Genomic DNA, 17,410 nt, shown 5'->3' on the forward strand with positions numbered 1-17,410 from the left:
TAGCCTCCGCCCTGAATAATCAGCGAATAGGTGAATTTGTGGTGGAATCCTCGCATCTCCAAAACCATCACTTTTCAGGAAACCAAAAAGTAAAGCATTTTTTTGTGGCATTAACATTGCATTGTCCAAGAGAGCAAGCCATTTTCAACACTTTAGATTGGTCAGTAATTTGTAAAAATAATAGACCCATGTGGGGACTGACCAATAATACTGATTTGTGAAAGAATATGAAATTTGTCAAATTTGGACAGAGGAGGTTTCGGCCCGATGCCAGCAATTATGTACGTCCTTAAATCTTCAAAGAATTCAACAAAACAGTGACAACGATGGAAATTTCAAAAGGCATACAAGTGTAAAAAGAAATCACCTGCTGTTAATATGTAAAAACTATAAAACACTCAGTTTTAACTATAATGCAGAACAACAAAGGCAAAGTGATTCTAATCGCAGGCTGCCAACGTGTGTGTGTGTGTTTGTATATATATATATATATATATATATATATATATACAAACACATATATAATTATTATAAGTTGTTCAATGTTATAATAACGTAAAAACAAGACAGTCTTCACTTTAATGATTACTGACAAAGGCTTAATGGAAAAGTGGTAACACAACAGACTTTTCCATGCAGGCCTATCTCCTGGATCCTCCTGTCTAACACCACGTGTCCTAATGTCTTCCCTCACTACATCTGTCAACCTTCTCTTTGGTCTTCCTCTAACTCTCTTGCCTGGCAGCTCCATCCTCATCACCCTTCGGGCTTGAATTTCTTTATATGGCACGAACCCGGGGAAAACCCACCCAAGTACGGGGAGAACATGCAAACACCACACAGCCAGGCTCGAGCCAAGATTCAAACCCAGGATCTTTTGACAGTTAGGCAGACGTGCTAACCACTAAGAACTGTGCTGCCACTGTAAACCATAAAATCAACAAAACAGCTGTAGCTTAACTTTGATAAAAAGAGATGAGGCTTACTGCTTTGAAGGTGGTATTAAATAAGTAAAAATATATGTAGTGTAGCGGCACGGTGGGAGACTGGTTAGAGCGTCAGCCTCACAGTTCTGAGGACCCGGGTTCAATCCCCGCCCCCGCCTGTGTGGAGTTTGCATGTTCTCCCCGTGCCTGCGTGGGTTTTCTCTGGGCACTCCGGTTTCTTCCCACATCCCAAAAACATGCATTAATTGGAGACTCTAAATTGCCCGCAGGCATGACTGTGAGTGCGAATGGTTGTTTGTTTGTATGTGCCCTGCGATTGGCTGGCAACCAGTTCAGGGTGTACCCCGCCTCCTGCCCGATGACAGCTGGGATAGGCTCCAGCACGCCCGCGACCCTACTGAGGAGAAGCGGCTCAGAAAATGGATGGATGGATATGTAGTGTAGAATACAGAATACATAGTACATTAGTATGTGAGTCTTGTCCATTTCCCACTTCTGTTTCATTTGCACCATGTAACAGGTGGAATAAAAGTGTCATAATGCTGCATTCACAGCATTAATATTTGTGCGGACATCTGACGAGTGTGAAATCTGTCCACGGAAGGGACACTTCAAACGAGTCTGGAGCAGAGGAACGCCGCCTTAAGCTCCTCGTTTAAAAAAAAAAAAAAAAGTATTTCGGGCTAGCCACTCATAAAATTGGAAAATAAATGGAGGGTAATTGTTTCATGTATTTGACTGGAGCTTGGCTTGTTTCATTAAGTGTGTTTTGTGTGTGTGTGTGTGCCGCTCGTGTCAATTTGCAGAATTAGTCGCCTGTTCAACGGCACTGAGCCCATCGTGCTGGACAGCTTGAAACAGCACTACTTCGTAGATCGCGACGGTGAGATATTCCGCTACATCCTCAGTTTCCTCAGGACCTGCAAGTTGCTGCTTCCTGAAGACTTTAAGGTATGTGTCATCATACAACACTCAAAACATGAAACGTATGTATGTATGTATGTATTTGTATTCATTGAACATTTCCATCCAAATAATACGCCACAACAACTGCTGTTTTTTTCCCTACATTTTATGTTATAGCCGTATTCGAAAATTGAATAAATTATCCCCCCGCCCCCTCAAAATAATGACATACATAATGAAAAAATTATAACATGAAAAAAATGTTTTTAAATTTTTTGCAAATTTAAAAACTATGAAATCCCATCTATATACTAGGGGTTGAAGGACCTCAGATTTTTTGTAGTTGACGCCAATGTGGTGATAGTCGAGTCCATGTCGATTAATTGATGATTTATTGATGATCATTGATATTTAGACAATAAAAGCCTTGGCTTCAGTCTGCACCTTTTGGTCTTCGTTTGATATATGTAAGATTTTGTATTGACTATTGATTTTCTGTATGACTAACAAAACTAAATGAAACTAAACTACATTTTTATTGATATTGTTTCCATGTATTCATGTAGTCGCAGATTTTTTCCCCTTTTTTTTCTTTCTTTTTTTTATGTTTTTCTTTTGGGGGGAGGCGGGGAACCAACTCCAAAAACGCTTATTGGCGGAATAACCCCACTTATTTTTTGTGTTTTAAAAAAAATATATATATTTTTTTCTTTTTTCAATGCAATTATAATGTGTGTCAATTATTCACAGATTTTCCCTATTCACGGTCGGGCCTAGTGCTTGTCCTCCACAAATAATGGGATCCACTATACAACAAATAACTGTATATGATTTATTTTGGGCGGTGAACCATTCCTAAAAACACATCTAAGGTGCCATTTAATTACTATATATAAAATTATATCTAACCAACAAACTTGGACTTCAAACATGCTATTTTCAATAGGAACACAGATTGTACCTCAAATGTCTTTTTGTTTTTTTGTTTTCATCCTCCCAAAAAACCCACATAAATTATTTTTATTAGTGTTTGGATAAAGAGAAACAATTGGAGATAAAGGCTTTTCACCTTTCTCTTCTTTTGTATTAGGCGCGAAAGAAACCGCTTGTTTGTTGGAAATCTTGCCTATGAAAGGGACATTTACTGTAATTTTGCTTAGCTGTCTGCCACACAAAATCATCCCTTTGAGGACATTTACGACATACAATACATAAAATGAATACTCATGCCGCTTTGACGTTGGCCACCTGCATAGCTAGCCTAGCCAACTAACATTAGCATCTAATTTACAAAAGGAGCGTAAGCTGTCAAGGTAAGGGAAGAATAACTTTGCTTACTTTGATACATTTTAATGTATTTTTCTGATTTTAACAGTGCCATTTGATGCTACACCTACAATAAGTTAGACATGAGCTTTTTAGAGCTTTTTCTGCTACTTGTTGGATGAAGCCAGTTCGTTAACTTGTTGGAAAGTTATCCAATAAAAGTCAAGTTTTTGTTGTCGTATCTGCCACACAAAAGCATAAGACATTTTACTAAAATACATAGAATGAAAATTCAAGCTGCTTTGTGGTCAGCCCACATAGGTAGCCTAGCTGACTGACATTAGTAGCTAGTTCTTCAAAGACCGCTTTACCAACTTAAATAATTATTAAATTAATTAAAATATCATTTTGGGTCACAGTTAGCTTAGCCGGTATGCTGTCAAGGTACAGCAGATGAACCTTTGGTTGGATTAAAACATTCTTTGTGTATTTTACTTCTTTTATTAGTTTTTTGTTACTTGTTGCATGAAGCTACCTGTTTTGCTACTTTTAGTAGCTGATTGGAAATTTATCTAATGAAAGTGAAGTTTTCTGTATTGTATCTGCCACACAAGTGTGCAAAGACATTTTAAAAAAATACGTAAAATGAAAATTCACGGTGCTTTGTGCTTGGCACTTATAGCGAGGCTTGCTCGATGACATTAGCTGCCAGATGCCTTACAAACATATTGTAGTTTTTCATCACAGTTAGTCAGTAAGCTGTAAGAGTCATTCATTCTAAACACTAACACAGTATATTGTTATTTTTGGCTTTTGTCTGTTCTTTGTTGCAGCCCATGTGACAAGTTAGCTGATAGCTTATCAGAGCTGTTTCCGCTTCTCGTTGCATGAATTTAGCAAGCTTTATCCCTAGTTTCATTTGCATGTTGTAAATGTATCCAATAAAAATTTATTTTTATGTATTGTATCTGCTACACAAAAACATAAAGCATTTTACTAAAATGTGTAAAATGAAATTTCATGCTATTTTTCAGTGAGCCCACATCGCAAGGCGAGTTGGATGACATTAGCTGCCAGATCCCTTACAAACATTTGTTTTTATTACAGTTTGCCACTAAGATGTAAGATTTGTTAGTTTTGAACACTAACACTTATTATGATTGAATTTAGTCTTTGTAGCAATATAGCCGCAAGCTTATCAGAGCTACTTTTTCCATGATGCTAGCTGTCAAGAGAAATAATTTGTTTACTAATGAGGATGTGTACTTAAAACAACAAATAATGCACAAAGGTTAATCCACTGGTAAAACAAATCTGATGTAAATCAAATTGACAGCAACTTTAACCAGTTAGCCAAAATATGTATGAATCAACATTGCCATTCAAGGCTCTGTTACAATGTTTATTTTATCCAAGGCTGCTTCCTGTTGAAGGATTATTTCGCGATGTTTATTCTCCTCATCACTGTAATCCACCTTAACTCAAATGACCTTTCTACACGGGATAGTTCCTTGTTCATCGTTCTCTCTGAGGGAACCTGGTGAGACCGAGCCACTCGGAGCCGGGGGCTAGCTCTTAGGGGGCCCCACAGAGAGTGAACCAGACCCAGCCTCAAAGAACTGAATATGACATGAAAGCCCTGCATAGTTTGGCAAGTGACGGTCTGACTCAGTACCGATTAGTTTTCCGTCTTCTTTATTCATGCTTTGCCTCGCCTTCTGTGAAGTCTTGACATTCCAATCAGGCGGCCGTGTTGGAGGAGAATGTGTCTGACTTTATTGTTTCGACTCATTACAATCCCCTCGCATAAGCCCATGTTGATCTGCATACCTTTCAATTTGCGTGAAGCCCAAGCAAAGGGGGGAGGAGGAGGAGGAGGAAGAGGAGGAGGTGGAGGAGGGAAAAAAATGCAAATAGTGCAAGGCAGAATTGAGCATGTCCTTATCTGAACACAATCAGGCTTGCCGTCGCCCGAGGGCTGGGTCTGTTCTGCTGCTGGCAGCCGCAGCCTTGTGTGTTTTGTTAAATCAATGTGAAAGTCTGAGCAGAATAGCAAAATGAAAGATTTCGGCCGACATCGCTGTAACAAAATATATTCCGTATTAATAACCGCCCTCGTTATTCAACGCGCAGTTAATCACACAACAGTAAGCAAGGCTTAGTCGCACTGAAGGTATACTTATGGTACAATGGTACTTTGTCTGTTCCGAGGAACAATTCCATTATTCATACTTTTGGTGTGTAAAAGTGGTCTGCAGTACACACATACTGATTTTGTACATGGTAAGCAATTTTTAAACTGTGACAGACCCCAACACAGGATGAAAAAAAATCAGCAACCGTGTTCTTAACGCTCTTAGTGAAGATTTTTTTTGTAGTCGATTATAATATAGTGAAAGTCTAGTCGAAGTCAAATAATTGATGGCGTCATTGATATTTTGCAGCAGAATACAGCGGCCCCCAACCTTTTTCTCTTCACAGACGGGTTTCATATTTCGACGGACAGATAAATTATAAATTATTAAAAATACAACTCACCATTACTGTAAATGTAGATTTTTTAATTAGTGTGAGCCCTGCGCATGTTTTTATTCTTAAATGAGCTGGCCGATATAGCATAGCATGTTGTAAACTGGGAATTTCTTCTGAAAAATTGTGACGTTTCATTGTTTCTATTTAACTTGAGCTTCTATTATATCTGAGGATAGACTTGCATATTTTGCAAGTGACTGTTCTACTGGTCTCATTTTTGGTAAAATATTCCCACACGCTTGTCGCATAGTACGGCCATATGTCATACTCCAACATTACGACACAGTGTCATGAAGCGACACAAGTGTCGTGATGTTGTACTGTAAATGTGATATGAATAAGGTTCTTTGCAGACAGTTGTTGTCCGTGCATTGTTGGACATAAAATTTGGTGACAAAATGGAGCTTCACTTCGCGCCGCTGCCCTCGGTCCTTGCTGCCAGTACATAATCAATCCTTTGCTAACTTTGATTGGAAGAGAGAAAAAATGCTGAAATTCAAGCCCGATTATCAGTATGTTTGTACCTCGCTAAGGTCGCCCCTTGCGCTCCTATTACTCTATGACTATTATTGTCTCTATCCAATTTAGACTTTTCCCACATATTATCTGTGTACTGTAGCTTATCAACCAATGAAAACAGGTTTCATAGCATAGCAAGCATCCCCATTAACTGTTCGTTAACCATAACATTACATATACAGCATAGGATAAGCTAGGTATGCATTTCTGACTCAAAATACTTGTATTACATCTTTTGTGGGGTCTTTTTCCCCCTATTTAATTGATGATAATTAACAGATAAATAAGTTCCCATACCCACAATTTTATCCAGACCCTCACTGAAATTAAATTCAAATTAAATAGTGTATATTTTTTTGTGCATATGTCCTATAATTTACTGTTTTGCTAAGTCAAAATGATTGTCGTAAAACATTAATGTATATCTAATAACAGTTGTTTGTGGAGTGGTTTTACTAAATACTTTGTCCTGCAACGTACTAGTGCTCCTGAAAAAGAAAAAACATAAATGTTTTTTAACGTACAGGGACTGTATGTACTGTAATTAGATTGTCCCGCCATAGCCAAACAATTAACAAAAGTGGATAATAATTTCAAATGACAACAAAGGTATTATATACCATATATTCCATGATTAAGTACAATGTTCAAATCCACTTTTGTGTCTAATAATTTGTCCCAGACACACGGCCAGTCTTTATCTGTCCTCCTCCAAAAGACTATTTTTATCATCTTCTTCTCCGTTCTCCCTCTTAGATGTCGCCTGCCTGCGGCCAGTCAGGTCGGCCATTATTCTGAAGCTCAAAAAGGGCTGTCTGTCCAGACCCAGCTTTTTTCGGGAATGAAGTCATGTGGTAGAGCTGGCGGCAGCCGCGACAAAGCTGCTGCTGGGCGCTGCCTTTTTTTCCTCATCCTCACGTCGGCGCTACAGATGACTGTTGTTTTGTGTGGGGCTCAGAATGACTAAAGTGCCTCGCAGACAGAACTCCTGTTAAAAACACATCCATCCACTGGCTTCAGAGCTGGGACAGATGAGGCACTCTGAAACAGAGAGCTGCCTAAAGGCGAACTGTCTCAGTGCAGGTTTTTGTCAGCTGTAGAAAGACAACCAGTATTAAAAACCATTTGGTTTTTTGGTGTTGATTGAGTCGGCACGGTGGACGACTGGTTAGCACATCTGTCTCACAGTTCTGAGGACCGGGGTTCAAATCCCGGCCCCGCCTGTGTGGAGTTTGCATGTTCTCCCTGTCCCTGCGTGGGTTTTCTTCGGGTACTCCGGTTTCGTCCCACATCCCAAAAACATGCGTGGTAGATTGATTGAAAACTCTAAATTGCCCGTAGGTGTGAATGTGAGTGCGAATGATTGTTTGTTTGTATGTGCCCTGCGATTGGCTGGCAACCAGTGCAGGGTGCACCCCTGCCTCCTGCCCGATGATAGCTAGGATAGGCTCCAGCACGCCCGCGACCCTAGTGAGAAGAAGTGGCTCAGAAAATGGATGGATGGATGGGCAACTATGATGTTTCGTATTTTTATTTTCAGTGTGGCCCCAAATTAGTTAGTTTTGATGAGATGCGGCAAAGGACATTTTATCCAAAAGCCTATTTTCAAAATTGCACTCAACGACACTAGATGCACCATATTATCCATCCATCCATTTTCTGAGCCGCTTCTCCTCACTAGGGTCGCGGGCGTGCTGGAGTCTATCCCAGCTATCATCGGGCAGGAGGCAGAGGCGGGGTACACCCTGAACTGGTAGCCAGCCAATCACAGGGCACATACAAACAAACAACCATGCGCACTCACATCCACACGGGCAATTTAGAGTCTCCAATTCATGCATGTTTTGGGGATGTGGGAGGAAACCGGAGTGCCCGGAGAAAACCCACGCAGGCACGTGGAGGACATGCAAACTCCGCACAGGCGGGGCCGGGGATTGAACCCGGTTCTCAGAACTGTGAGTCTGACGCTCTAACTAGTCGTCCACCTTGCCACCTGGACCATATTAAATAATGCTAAATCCTGTATTAGCCTATGTTCAAACTGCAGGTCAATTCAGATTTTCTTTGCCCAATGTGACATGTATCAGATTTTTTTCATGTCAGTGTGAACAGTACAATGCAGATTTTTTCATATACGACCCAGGCCTCTTTCATATGTGGATATCCAGTAAATCGGATATGTATCCAACGCGAGTGCAGTATGGACGCTCACGGGACACAGATCCGACGTATACATCATCAAAAGGCGACAAATGTCACAATAGTACAACAAAACTAACGCGCCACAAAACTGCAACGGCGTAAGAAGGAGTGGAAAACAGTCAGTGGTGAAAAAAGATGTTTTAGAACTGATAAATATGAGAAAATATTGGCTCCGGTTGCACAAAATGCTAGAAATCATCACGAATGCATCATGACAAGACTGACGCGAGGGGCCATATTGACTTCCATCAACACTGCACGTCATGTTTGCACGCACGTACAATGTGACGTCCGGTTTTGTGCGCATACGTGTGACATCACGGACGTGTTCTGTACATAATAGAAGTCCTATTTGTTTTTGTAATGTGAACTACTCCATAAAAAGGATTCACCAAAAGGTCTGAAATGGGCATCATGCCCTGCGGTGTGAACGTACCTTAGTGTTTGTTTGTTCATCTGTTTTTTTCCTTAGTTCCTGGAAGATGACGTAAGAGTCTCACTGTCGTATCCCAAACGAAAAAATGTCAAACTTCATTCCTCGAGCCGCACTTGTCATTAAGATTCCTACATTAGTCACTAAAAAGATAAGGAAAATGTGGGAAATTACCGACAAACTGACCAGAAATCTGTCTCAACCACAAACTAGACATACATAGACATACTATAAAATGTTCGTTTGCCATTGTTGTTGATTTGTCTACCATACCATAGCTAGCACCTAAGCAACGTGAACGCCCTTTAATAGTTGACTTTAAAAAGAGTGAATGAAGCTGTCAGTCTTAGTTCCTGCTAATCAGACAACATATGTATTAATTACTAAATGTTTACCAGCGGGATTTGGGTGTAACCTAATTAAAATCTGCTCGTAAAAGGAGCTTAACCTCATTAACATACATTGGGCATACATTAAAACACTCCCCCCGTCTGATGATTGCCCTCGCGCTCGCTTGCGCACACATCGCCTCCTCCTCACCTTCCATCTGCTTTCGACGCAAAAAAACGTTACGCATCCCTTCTCTTCTCGTTGAATGATGGCGCCATCTGCTCTTGTGGAAATTAGAGGCAAATGTGCAGGGGCAAAGTGCCCCCAGCGAGCGCTACCCGTGGGGGAAATAGATGAAGGCAATCTGCTGCAAAACTTGTCTGCATGCGTCATGCACCGTGATGGCCTTGATGGATATAGAAACATGCTAAAGGCTGAACGGCTAACACGGTGATGCTAAGCATGAGAGCTGCCACCTGCTTATTGTTTGTTTGTTTTGGGACAACTACTGTATGATACATGGTATCCCGATAGGGTCTACAGATAAACATTGCAGTAATGCAACTATAGTTGCAAATTATTTTGACGTTTTATTTTATTTTGGACTGTGACTATACATGCTTGCCTCACACAAATGAACAATGTAAAAATATGTTTTTACCATGGTTTAGCTAAAAGGGAATTTAAAAGAAACTGATTTTGGAGATACGTGTTTTTTATTTTTTATTGGATAGAGACAATACAAGGCTGCACCATACATATTTACTTAGCAGTAGTGCAGCGGTATTTGCAAATATATACAGTGTGTGTGTGTGTGTATATAATATATAATATATATATATATATATATATATATAGAGAGAGAGAGAGAGAGAGAGAGAGAGAGAGAAATAACATTTTTAAAACATGTATTTTACAGATACTTTTTTATATTTGACACCAACGATACACGGTTGCCCAAACAGATAAATGTAGAAAAATATATTTCCATCACGTTTTAGGTAAAAGGCAAACAAAGAAGTTTGTGATGAGTAATTATTTTCACATTTTAAACTTGAAATGTTAATGGACAGTGATGAGGCATGGTTGACCACATGCAAATAAACTTTGCAGCAGTGCAACAATAATTGAAAACGTTTTTTTTCCATCCATCCATCCATTTTCTGAGCCGCTTCTCCTCACTAGGAGCCTATCCCAGTTGTCATCGGGCAGGAGGCAGGGTACACCCTAAACTGGTTGCCAGCCAATTGCAGGGCACATACAAACAAACAACCATTCACACTCACATTCACACCTACGGGCAATTTAGAGTCTCCAATTAATGCATGTTTTTGGGATGTGGGAGGAAACCGGAGTGCCCAGAGAAAACCCACGCAGGCATGGGGAGAACATGCAAACTCCACACAGGCGGGGCCGGGGATTGAACCCGGGTCCTCAGAACTGTGAGGCTGACGCTCTAACCAGTCGCCGCCAGCTTTTGTTATTTGCAAAAAAAAAAGATTTTCATCACCTTTCAGATAAAAGTGAACACAAGCAATAATTTTTGGAGTTGCATTTTTTTATTTTTATTATTTATTTTTTATTGGACATCGCCAATATATAGTTGCCCCAAACAGATGTGCAGGCAGAGAATCAGCAAAAACAGTTGTTCCTTCATGTTGTGGATCAAATGTGGAGGTACATGTTTCTATTGGACAATACAGGATTGTACTGTACAAACTACAACCTCAATAATAAACACATTGTTACCGCATGCCATATTATTCCTTTTTGACCGTGTCACTCAAAACTGAGCATTATTATCTTGTCGAGTTTTTGTATGAGATCTCATCAGATTGTGCAGGTGTACCTAATGAAGTGCCCTGACGTCTTGCTCTCCCGCCTCCGCAGGACTTCCAGCTACTGTACGAGGAGGCGCGCTACTACCAGCTGACGCCCATGATCAAGGAGCTGGAGCGCTGGAAGCAGGACCGCGAGCAGCGGCGCATGGCGCAGCCTTGCGACTGCCTTGTGGTGCGCGTCACGCCCGACTTGGGTGAGCGAATCGCCCTGAGCGGCGAGAAGGTCCTCATTGAAGAGATCTTCCCTGAGACGGGAGACGTCATGTGCAACTCGGTCAACGCCGGTTGGAACCAGGACCCAACCCACGTCATCCGTTTCCCCCTCAACGGCTACTGCAGGCTCAACTCCGTCCAGGTAACACAAGTTTCCTTCAATAATTTAATTAGGTTTTGAATTGTTTAAATTGCATTTCTCTTATATTTAATTAACATTTAAATTAGTATCATAAAATGTTTTTGTAGTTTGGCTTTGAGAATGGGTTTACAGTAATCTCCACATATTTGGGGTTCACTAGTCACAAATTCACCTATTCCTGTTTTTTTCTTTGGCAATTCATACTTTGTGTGCTCTTTCTGAAATGCCCTAAGTTGCCACAGGATGCTGTCAAATCCCTGTCTAAATAGGGAAGTAGTACTGTACAGTAATTGGTGTAAAGGAAGTATTTGGAAGTGACAAGCTTTGTGTGTCGGGGAGGAGCAAATTTTAGCCTGGGTTGGCTGTGGAAGTTCCGAAAAGTCTTCACCGCATATGTACGTGCACGTACACATGCACTTCCGAGCATTTTTTGGGAATCAAAATATCTGTAGGCCATTTATTTTTAAGAGTAAAATGAGTTTGAAATGAAATGAAGCTGTCTTGGGGTCATCGTTTGTGGTATATCTTTGGTTTGAACTATTATTGTGGCAATTCTAAACTTTAGGAGTTAGTCATAGGAGTTTGTCAATTACTGGCGTTTTGTCACTTCATTTTTCAATTCATTTGTGCTAGGGTTCAGTCCCTAACCCCAGCTACTTGTTCCTTGTCCCTATGAAAGGCTACTGTCCTCGCTGATTTGAGAGGTGACACACGCCTTGGTGGAGGTCTCTTTGTGCTCTTTGTTAATGGTTGTAGATGTAAATTTGCCTTACTAACTGATCTGCACTTAAAGGGATTATTATTTTTTGTAATCGCTGTACCAGTTGAAATCTTCAACTGAACTTTAATTTACGACTAGATGAATAGATTATTCTCAATTTTAATAGTTGAGTTTCTTTTTTTACGTAAAAGCAAGAACTCCCATTGATTACAAACACTATCCAACACAAGATGGGCAAGATAGCCGAGTTCTAATTCTCAACCCTGTTGTTTCGTCAATTACCAATGAAAATCATGTTCAGCGGGCCCTTGGTTTATGACACTGTTCTATTCCTGGTTCTTTTTTGTTCTGATAAAACCACTGCTATGACAACATCTACACTCTCTTTTACAAGATTTCCCAATCTAAATTACACCCTCAAGCTGTTTCCTCCAGCTCTATAAGGATGCTGATCGGTCATCTCTCTTTTTTTTTTTTTTGAAAGAGAGGTATGCATATTTTTCACAGTTTAAAACATTCCTAGCTGTCTTAATAACATGTCTCTGATGCTTTCGTCAAAATACCCCACCAATAAAAAATTGCTGTACACAATCACCCTATTTTTTTACCCTGTCACACGCAAATGAGCCACAGCCCACCCTGACTATGGGGTGTACCAACTCACAAACAACTTTTGTTACCATGACAACTAAGAGCTGAGCTAGGTGGTGGCTATTTGTTGAGCCCAGAGTCTAAAAACAGCAAGTGCAAACAAGACAGTACAAGCATTTATTGTATTTTCACTCATGGAGGCAGCACTTCATCGTCAAACTGGTGAACATCTTGTCAATTAGTGTTAGCAGGTCTGTTCATGTGGCACATGCATCAGACACATTGCCAAGTACAAGAACTTAACTAGGCTCCAAGATGTTGGTATTTACTGTAGACATACCAGCGCGCAACAGACACAAAAGGGGGACGCAAATGTTAACCCCAAATATACATACAGGACATTTTTTTATAGTCTTCGGTTTGAATTTTGCCCTGGCCATGAAATCTTCGCCCGCCGTGTTCCATTTCCATGTACTCACAGTAGCATATTTGGGTGGTGGGTGGGGAGTAGTTTTCCAGTTGTGTTGCCCGCAGAGGAAAATATCAGCCTCACACCACGGGCTCCATGCAACACACTCCATTGCTCACACATACACACACAAGGCTCCTTTCGCCGCCTCCAGCACTGAAAGAGAGCCTCTCCCAGGCAGCACTCTGACACCTCCACCTTCCTCCCTGCCTCTCTCCCTCACTCCAACACCTCCAGGGAAGAAGAGCGGAACGAGCGGGACAAAGCACGTGTGGACTGCGGCCATGTTTCCTGCGAAAAAAAACCCAGAGAAAACGAACCCAGCAAAGGGCTGGAGGAGAAAAGGGGGGTTGGTTGGTTGGTGCAGCGGAGGAATAATATGCATAATTTACTTTTTACTCCTTTTTAAGACAGAACTCCTTTTATAAAAATAAAAAAAGGCTTCAATATAACAACGCCCAAGGCCATTGAAATACACGTATTGCATTTTTTAATACCATACTTACAATTTCTCAAACAGCCTCAACCGGTTTATACTTCTTTTATAGATTTTTAAATGGCTTGCAATATAATTAATTGGCGGCATCAACTAACACAACATTTCCCCACTCTGTTTACCAGCCAGCGTGATTATGGGACGAAGGCAGCGCGTCGGAATAAGACACTTTGAAAGGCACTTGTGCTTTCTAGATGAGGCGAGCGAGGATAAAAATCCAGCTAGCGCCACCAAATGCTGATAAACCCATTTTATAGAAGTTGTATCATAGTTAAGTCTCTCATTACCTGCACCAGGGCGATAGCTAAGGGTTTGCCTCTTTGTTTATTTTTTCAGTTTATTGGTGTTTAACGACCTTCTACAATCTTACACATTGTCACTGTCCCACAAAAAGCAAGTATCTATAATATAACAGAAAAACAACACGTTATAACAATATATTTTCTCCCCGTGCCTGCGTGGGTTTTCTCCGGGCACTCCGGTTTCCTCCCACATCCCAAAAACATGCATGGTAGGTTAATTGACAACTCTAAATTGCCCGTAGTAGAGAATGTGAGTGCAAATGGTTGTTTGTTTATATATGCACCGCGATTGGCTGGCAACCAGTTCAGGGTGGACCCCGCCTCCTGCCCGATGATAGCTGGGATAGGCTCCAGCACGCCCACGACCCTAGTGAGGAGAAACGGCTCAGAAAATGGATGGATGGATGTTTATTACTAAAAAAAATTATAATAATAATTTGTATTTAATTATTTAGATTATTTCAAACTATTTGGAGATGTTTTTTTAAGTTTAAATGCATTTACATTCTCATTATTTGTATTCATATATTTGTGTTTGGACTGACAGTTTTATACAATTTAGATTTAATTTTTTTTTACATGTATGAGTTTACTTGTTTTTCCATGTACAATTATAGATATTTTAACAATTATTAAATATCTATTAGTTAGGTGCTCTCATTAAATTTTGATTGCAGTCCACAGAGCAATATCCATCCATCCATTTTCAACACCGCTTATCCTGGTTAAGGTCACGGGACGCTGGAGCCTATCCCAGCTGACTTCGGGCGAAAGGCGGACTACACCCTGAACTGGTCGCCAGTCAGTCGCAGGGCACATATAGACACGGACAACCATTCGCACTCACATTCACACCGTCACTGAGTGGGAACTGAACCCACGCTGCCTGCATCAAAGTCAGGCGAGTGTACCACTACACCATCAGTGACTTCAGAGCAATATCGTCAATGTTTTTTCAAGTATTGAAAAAAAAATCCCTATCCTTTATAATGGGTGACATGCGAGAAAATAGTGAAACTTGCGTTGTGAACTCCCGATTAACATTTATGTCAAAGTGAATTTCATGCAAATCTGTTCCAAATTTGCCAGTCTCAAAACTAAAAGAAAGAAAAAATTAGAATTAAAAAGTAAATATTTTGTTATTACATTTGTAATTACATTCAGTAGTTTTTCCTGATTGCCCCACAGAACGCACACAATTCCTCTGCCTTCTTGTGAGGCATTCAGGTTCCATTTTATTATGTTTCCAAATATGGTTTCCTCTCTATATACAGTTGAAATCATAAATTTACACTTGCAACCAGAAGTTTACTTACACGACAGTATATAAAAGGAGGGGTGGGATGTGATAAAAAAATGAATTAGAAGCTTTCTAATTAATTAATCTCGATTTATCGCATTTTGATTGTATATCAGTATTCATTCAAAAAAGCAACATGATTTACTTTAAATGGATTTTAGTGAATGACTGAATCCAATAATTGACACTATTGTATATTGTTTTCAATACAAAACAGTAGAAAAATGTAGAGAAAATGTCCCTGGCCAAAATTAAATACATTTTAAAGTTTAAGTGCCAAAAGTCAATGTTTTGGAGTGGCCATCCCAACGCCCTGATCTCAATCCTATTGAAAATTTATGGACAGACCTGAAAAGGCAAGTGCGAGCAAGGTGGCCTACGAACCTGGCTCAGTTACACCAGTTCTGTCAGGAGGAATGGGCCAAAATTCCTGCCAACTATCGTGAGAAGCATGTGGAAGGATATCCAAAACGTTTGACCCAAGTCATAAAGTTTAAAGGCAATGGTACCAAATACTAATGAAATGTATATTAACTTCGGAATTTGAAGAAAGTAACGAAAAATTGTTTAAAAGTCCTGTATTTTGCCAAACCAACGTTTTGTAGTAAGGGATGGGATCTAATATTGTCTCTATATGCCTTCATAAAGTGTGAAATATGAGTTAAAATTGTCCACGCATTCCTGAGCTCCAGACGTTTTTCTGCCAAGATGCCTGAAATCAGGTTATTCGAATTTCTCCAGCTTATCTAGTCACTAGCAAAGATCTCCGCCTACCTCTCCGCTCCCGAGCCAGCGCTGTCAACATACTGTAACAAACACGTGTGCTCTCACAAGTGGGTTTTCTACACGGAGGAAACCAATCACAGGAAAGGGGGCGGTCTTAGCCAAATATGGACAAAGCGGTTATAAAACTGCATCAAACAGAAGTAGCTGTCAGAGGGTCCATGTTAGAGAGTCACTCCATGGAGATCTAAAAAGCCAAAATATGGGACCTGTAAAAAAAAAATTCTCTTATTGTTCTGGCATTTAGCAAATAGAAATCATTTTGGTCGTCCTAATTGACATAAAACTGGAAACATTTAGTCTGAGTTCATGTCAGACAGTGAGAAAAAAAGTATAAAGTATGTGTCTTTTTATATAATGTATGTAAACATCTGGTTTCAACTGATACATACAGTAAGTCCAGACTCTGGCTTCATGGAGTCAAAGACACGTGGTACGTTTCAGCATAACGAGAGCTCTTCCAAACAAGTCCGCCCCCATTGTTCCCACTGGCTATGAGAAGGTTAGCAAAGTAATCCCAGTCTTAGCCGCCAGACAATATGCTTGTCATCTGATTACATTGCGGGTCCCCCACCCAGGGGAAGACATGCAACTACACCCTGCCTGTCTGGAACAAAGTGTTTATGGTGTCTTGACAGGAAAGATGACAATTCAGGAGTTATTAGCATGGAGATCTAGCATCGGGCTAAGGAATTTGTGGTTTGGGAAATTTTATCTCATGGTAATCCTTCTGATGTTTGTTTCATACAGGTAATATTTGCAGATGAGAGGCGGTAAAGTGTCTCCTAATTTGTGTTTAGTTGTAGCAATCCTTCCTGGCAGTAAATATTATACATTTGGAAAGCCTCTTACCCTATTACCCTTTAAAATAGTGCCAGATTTGTAAGAAACATCCATTTGTGGGATGACCAGCTGAGCCAGGTGTGTGCATTGTGCCCATGAAAAAATGGCCAATCTTCTCTGCCAATACAAACAATTTATTTTGCTGTCGCCATTGAGTCTTGTTTGGTATTTGGTGGATTGGACAATTGAAGATTAAAGTTTGAAATAACAAAAAATAATGGCAATTCCACAATTTATTCATTTAACAATAAGGAACCTCAGTAGGGTATGGAGAAAGCATACACAGCCAGAACCACTTTGCGGGATCCCATTCCCAACATTTGCCATTTAAAAAGGTAATAAACAGGCTTTTCCAATGGTATAAGATGTATTACCAAGAGGATAATGACATTCTTCTTGTAAAGTGATTTTCTTTTTCCTAACATGACTTTATTCTCTTTAAAGGATTTTTTTCCCCCTGTATGACATTATGACTGTTCTCGTAAAATATGTTGTTGTGATTAAACTGTTGTGCAACCAGTGTATGTAGTCTTCCTCCTTGCCCTGGCACGTGAGTCATGAACAGAATTCGTAC

At 40.2% G+C, this 17,410-nt stretch overlaps 1 protein-coding gene across 8 annotated transcripts in view; it reads left to right on the plus strand.

The window, feature by feature from the left end:
- Positions 1 to 17,410, plus strand: part of LOC133474145 (BTB/POZ domain-containing protein kctd15) — a 47,994-nt gene that overhangs the window by 11,772 nt on the left and 18,812 nt on the right. For 7 of the 8 annotated variants that reach the window (XR_009787366.1, XM_061765522.1, XM_061765526.1 and 4 more), the window contains 2 exons: positions 1,754 to 1,898; positions 11,026 to 11,331. Coding sequence is in view for 7 of the 8 variants with exons in the window: in XM_061765522.1 (XP_061621506.1) it covers positions 1,754 to 1,898; positions 11,026 to 11,331 (451 nt within the window). In the remaining variant the exon portion in view is untranslated. Of the gene's footprint in view, positions 1 to 1,753; positions 1,899 to 11,025; positions 11,332 to 13,349; positions 17,357 to 17,410 lie in introns of those variants that run through there. The other variant, XM_061765523.1, reaches the window with a different exon arrangement.

Source organism: Phyllopteryx taeniolatus, chromosome 2 (genome assembly GCF_024500385.1).
Source record: "Phyllopteryx taeniolatus isolate TA_2022b chromosome 2, UOR_Ptae_1.2, whole genome shotgun sequence".
NCBI lineage: Eukaryota > Metazoa > Chordata > Actinopteri > Syngnathiformes > Syngnathidae > Phyllopteryx > Phyllopteryx taeniolatus.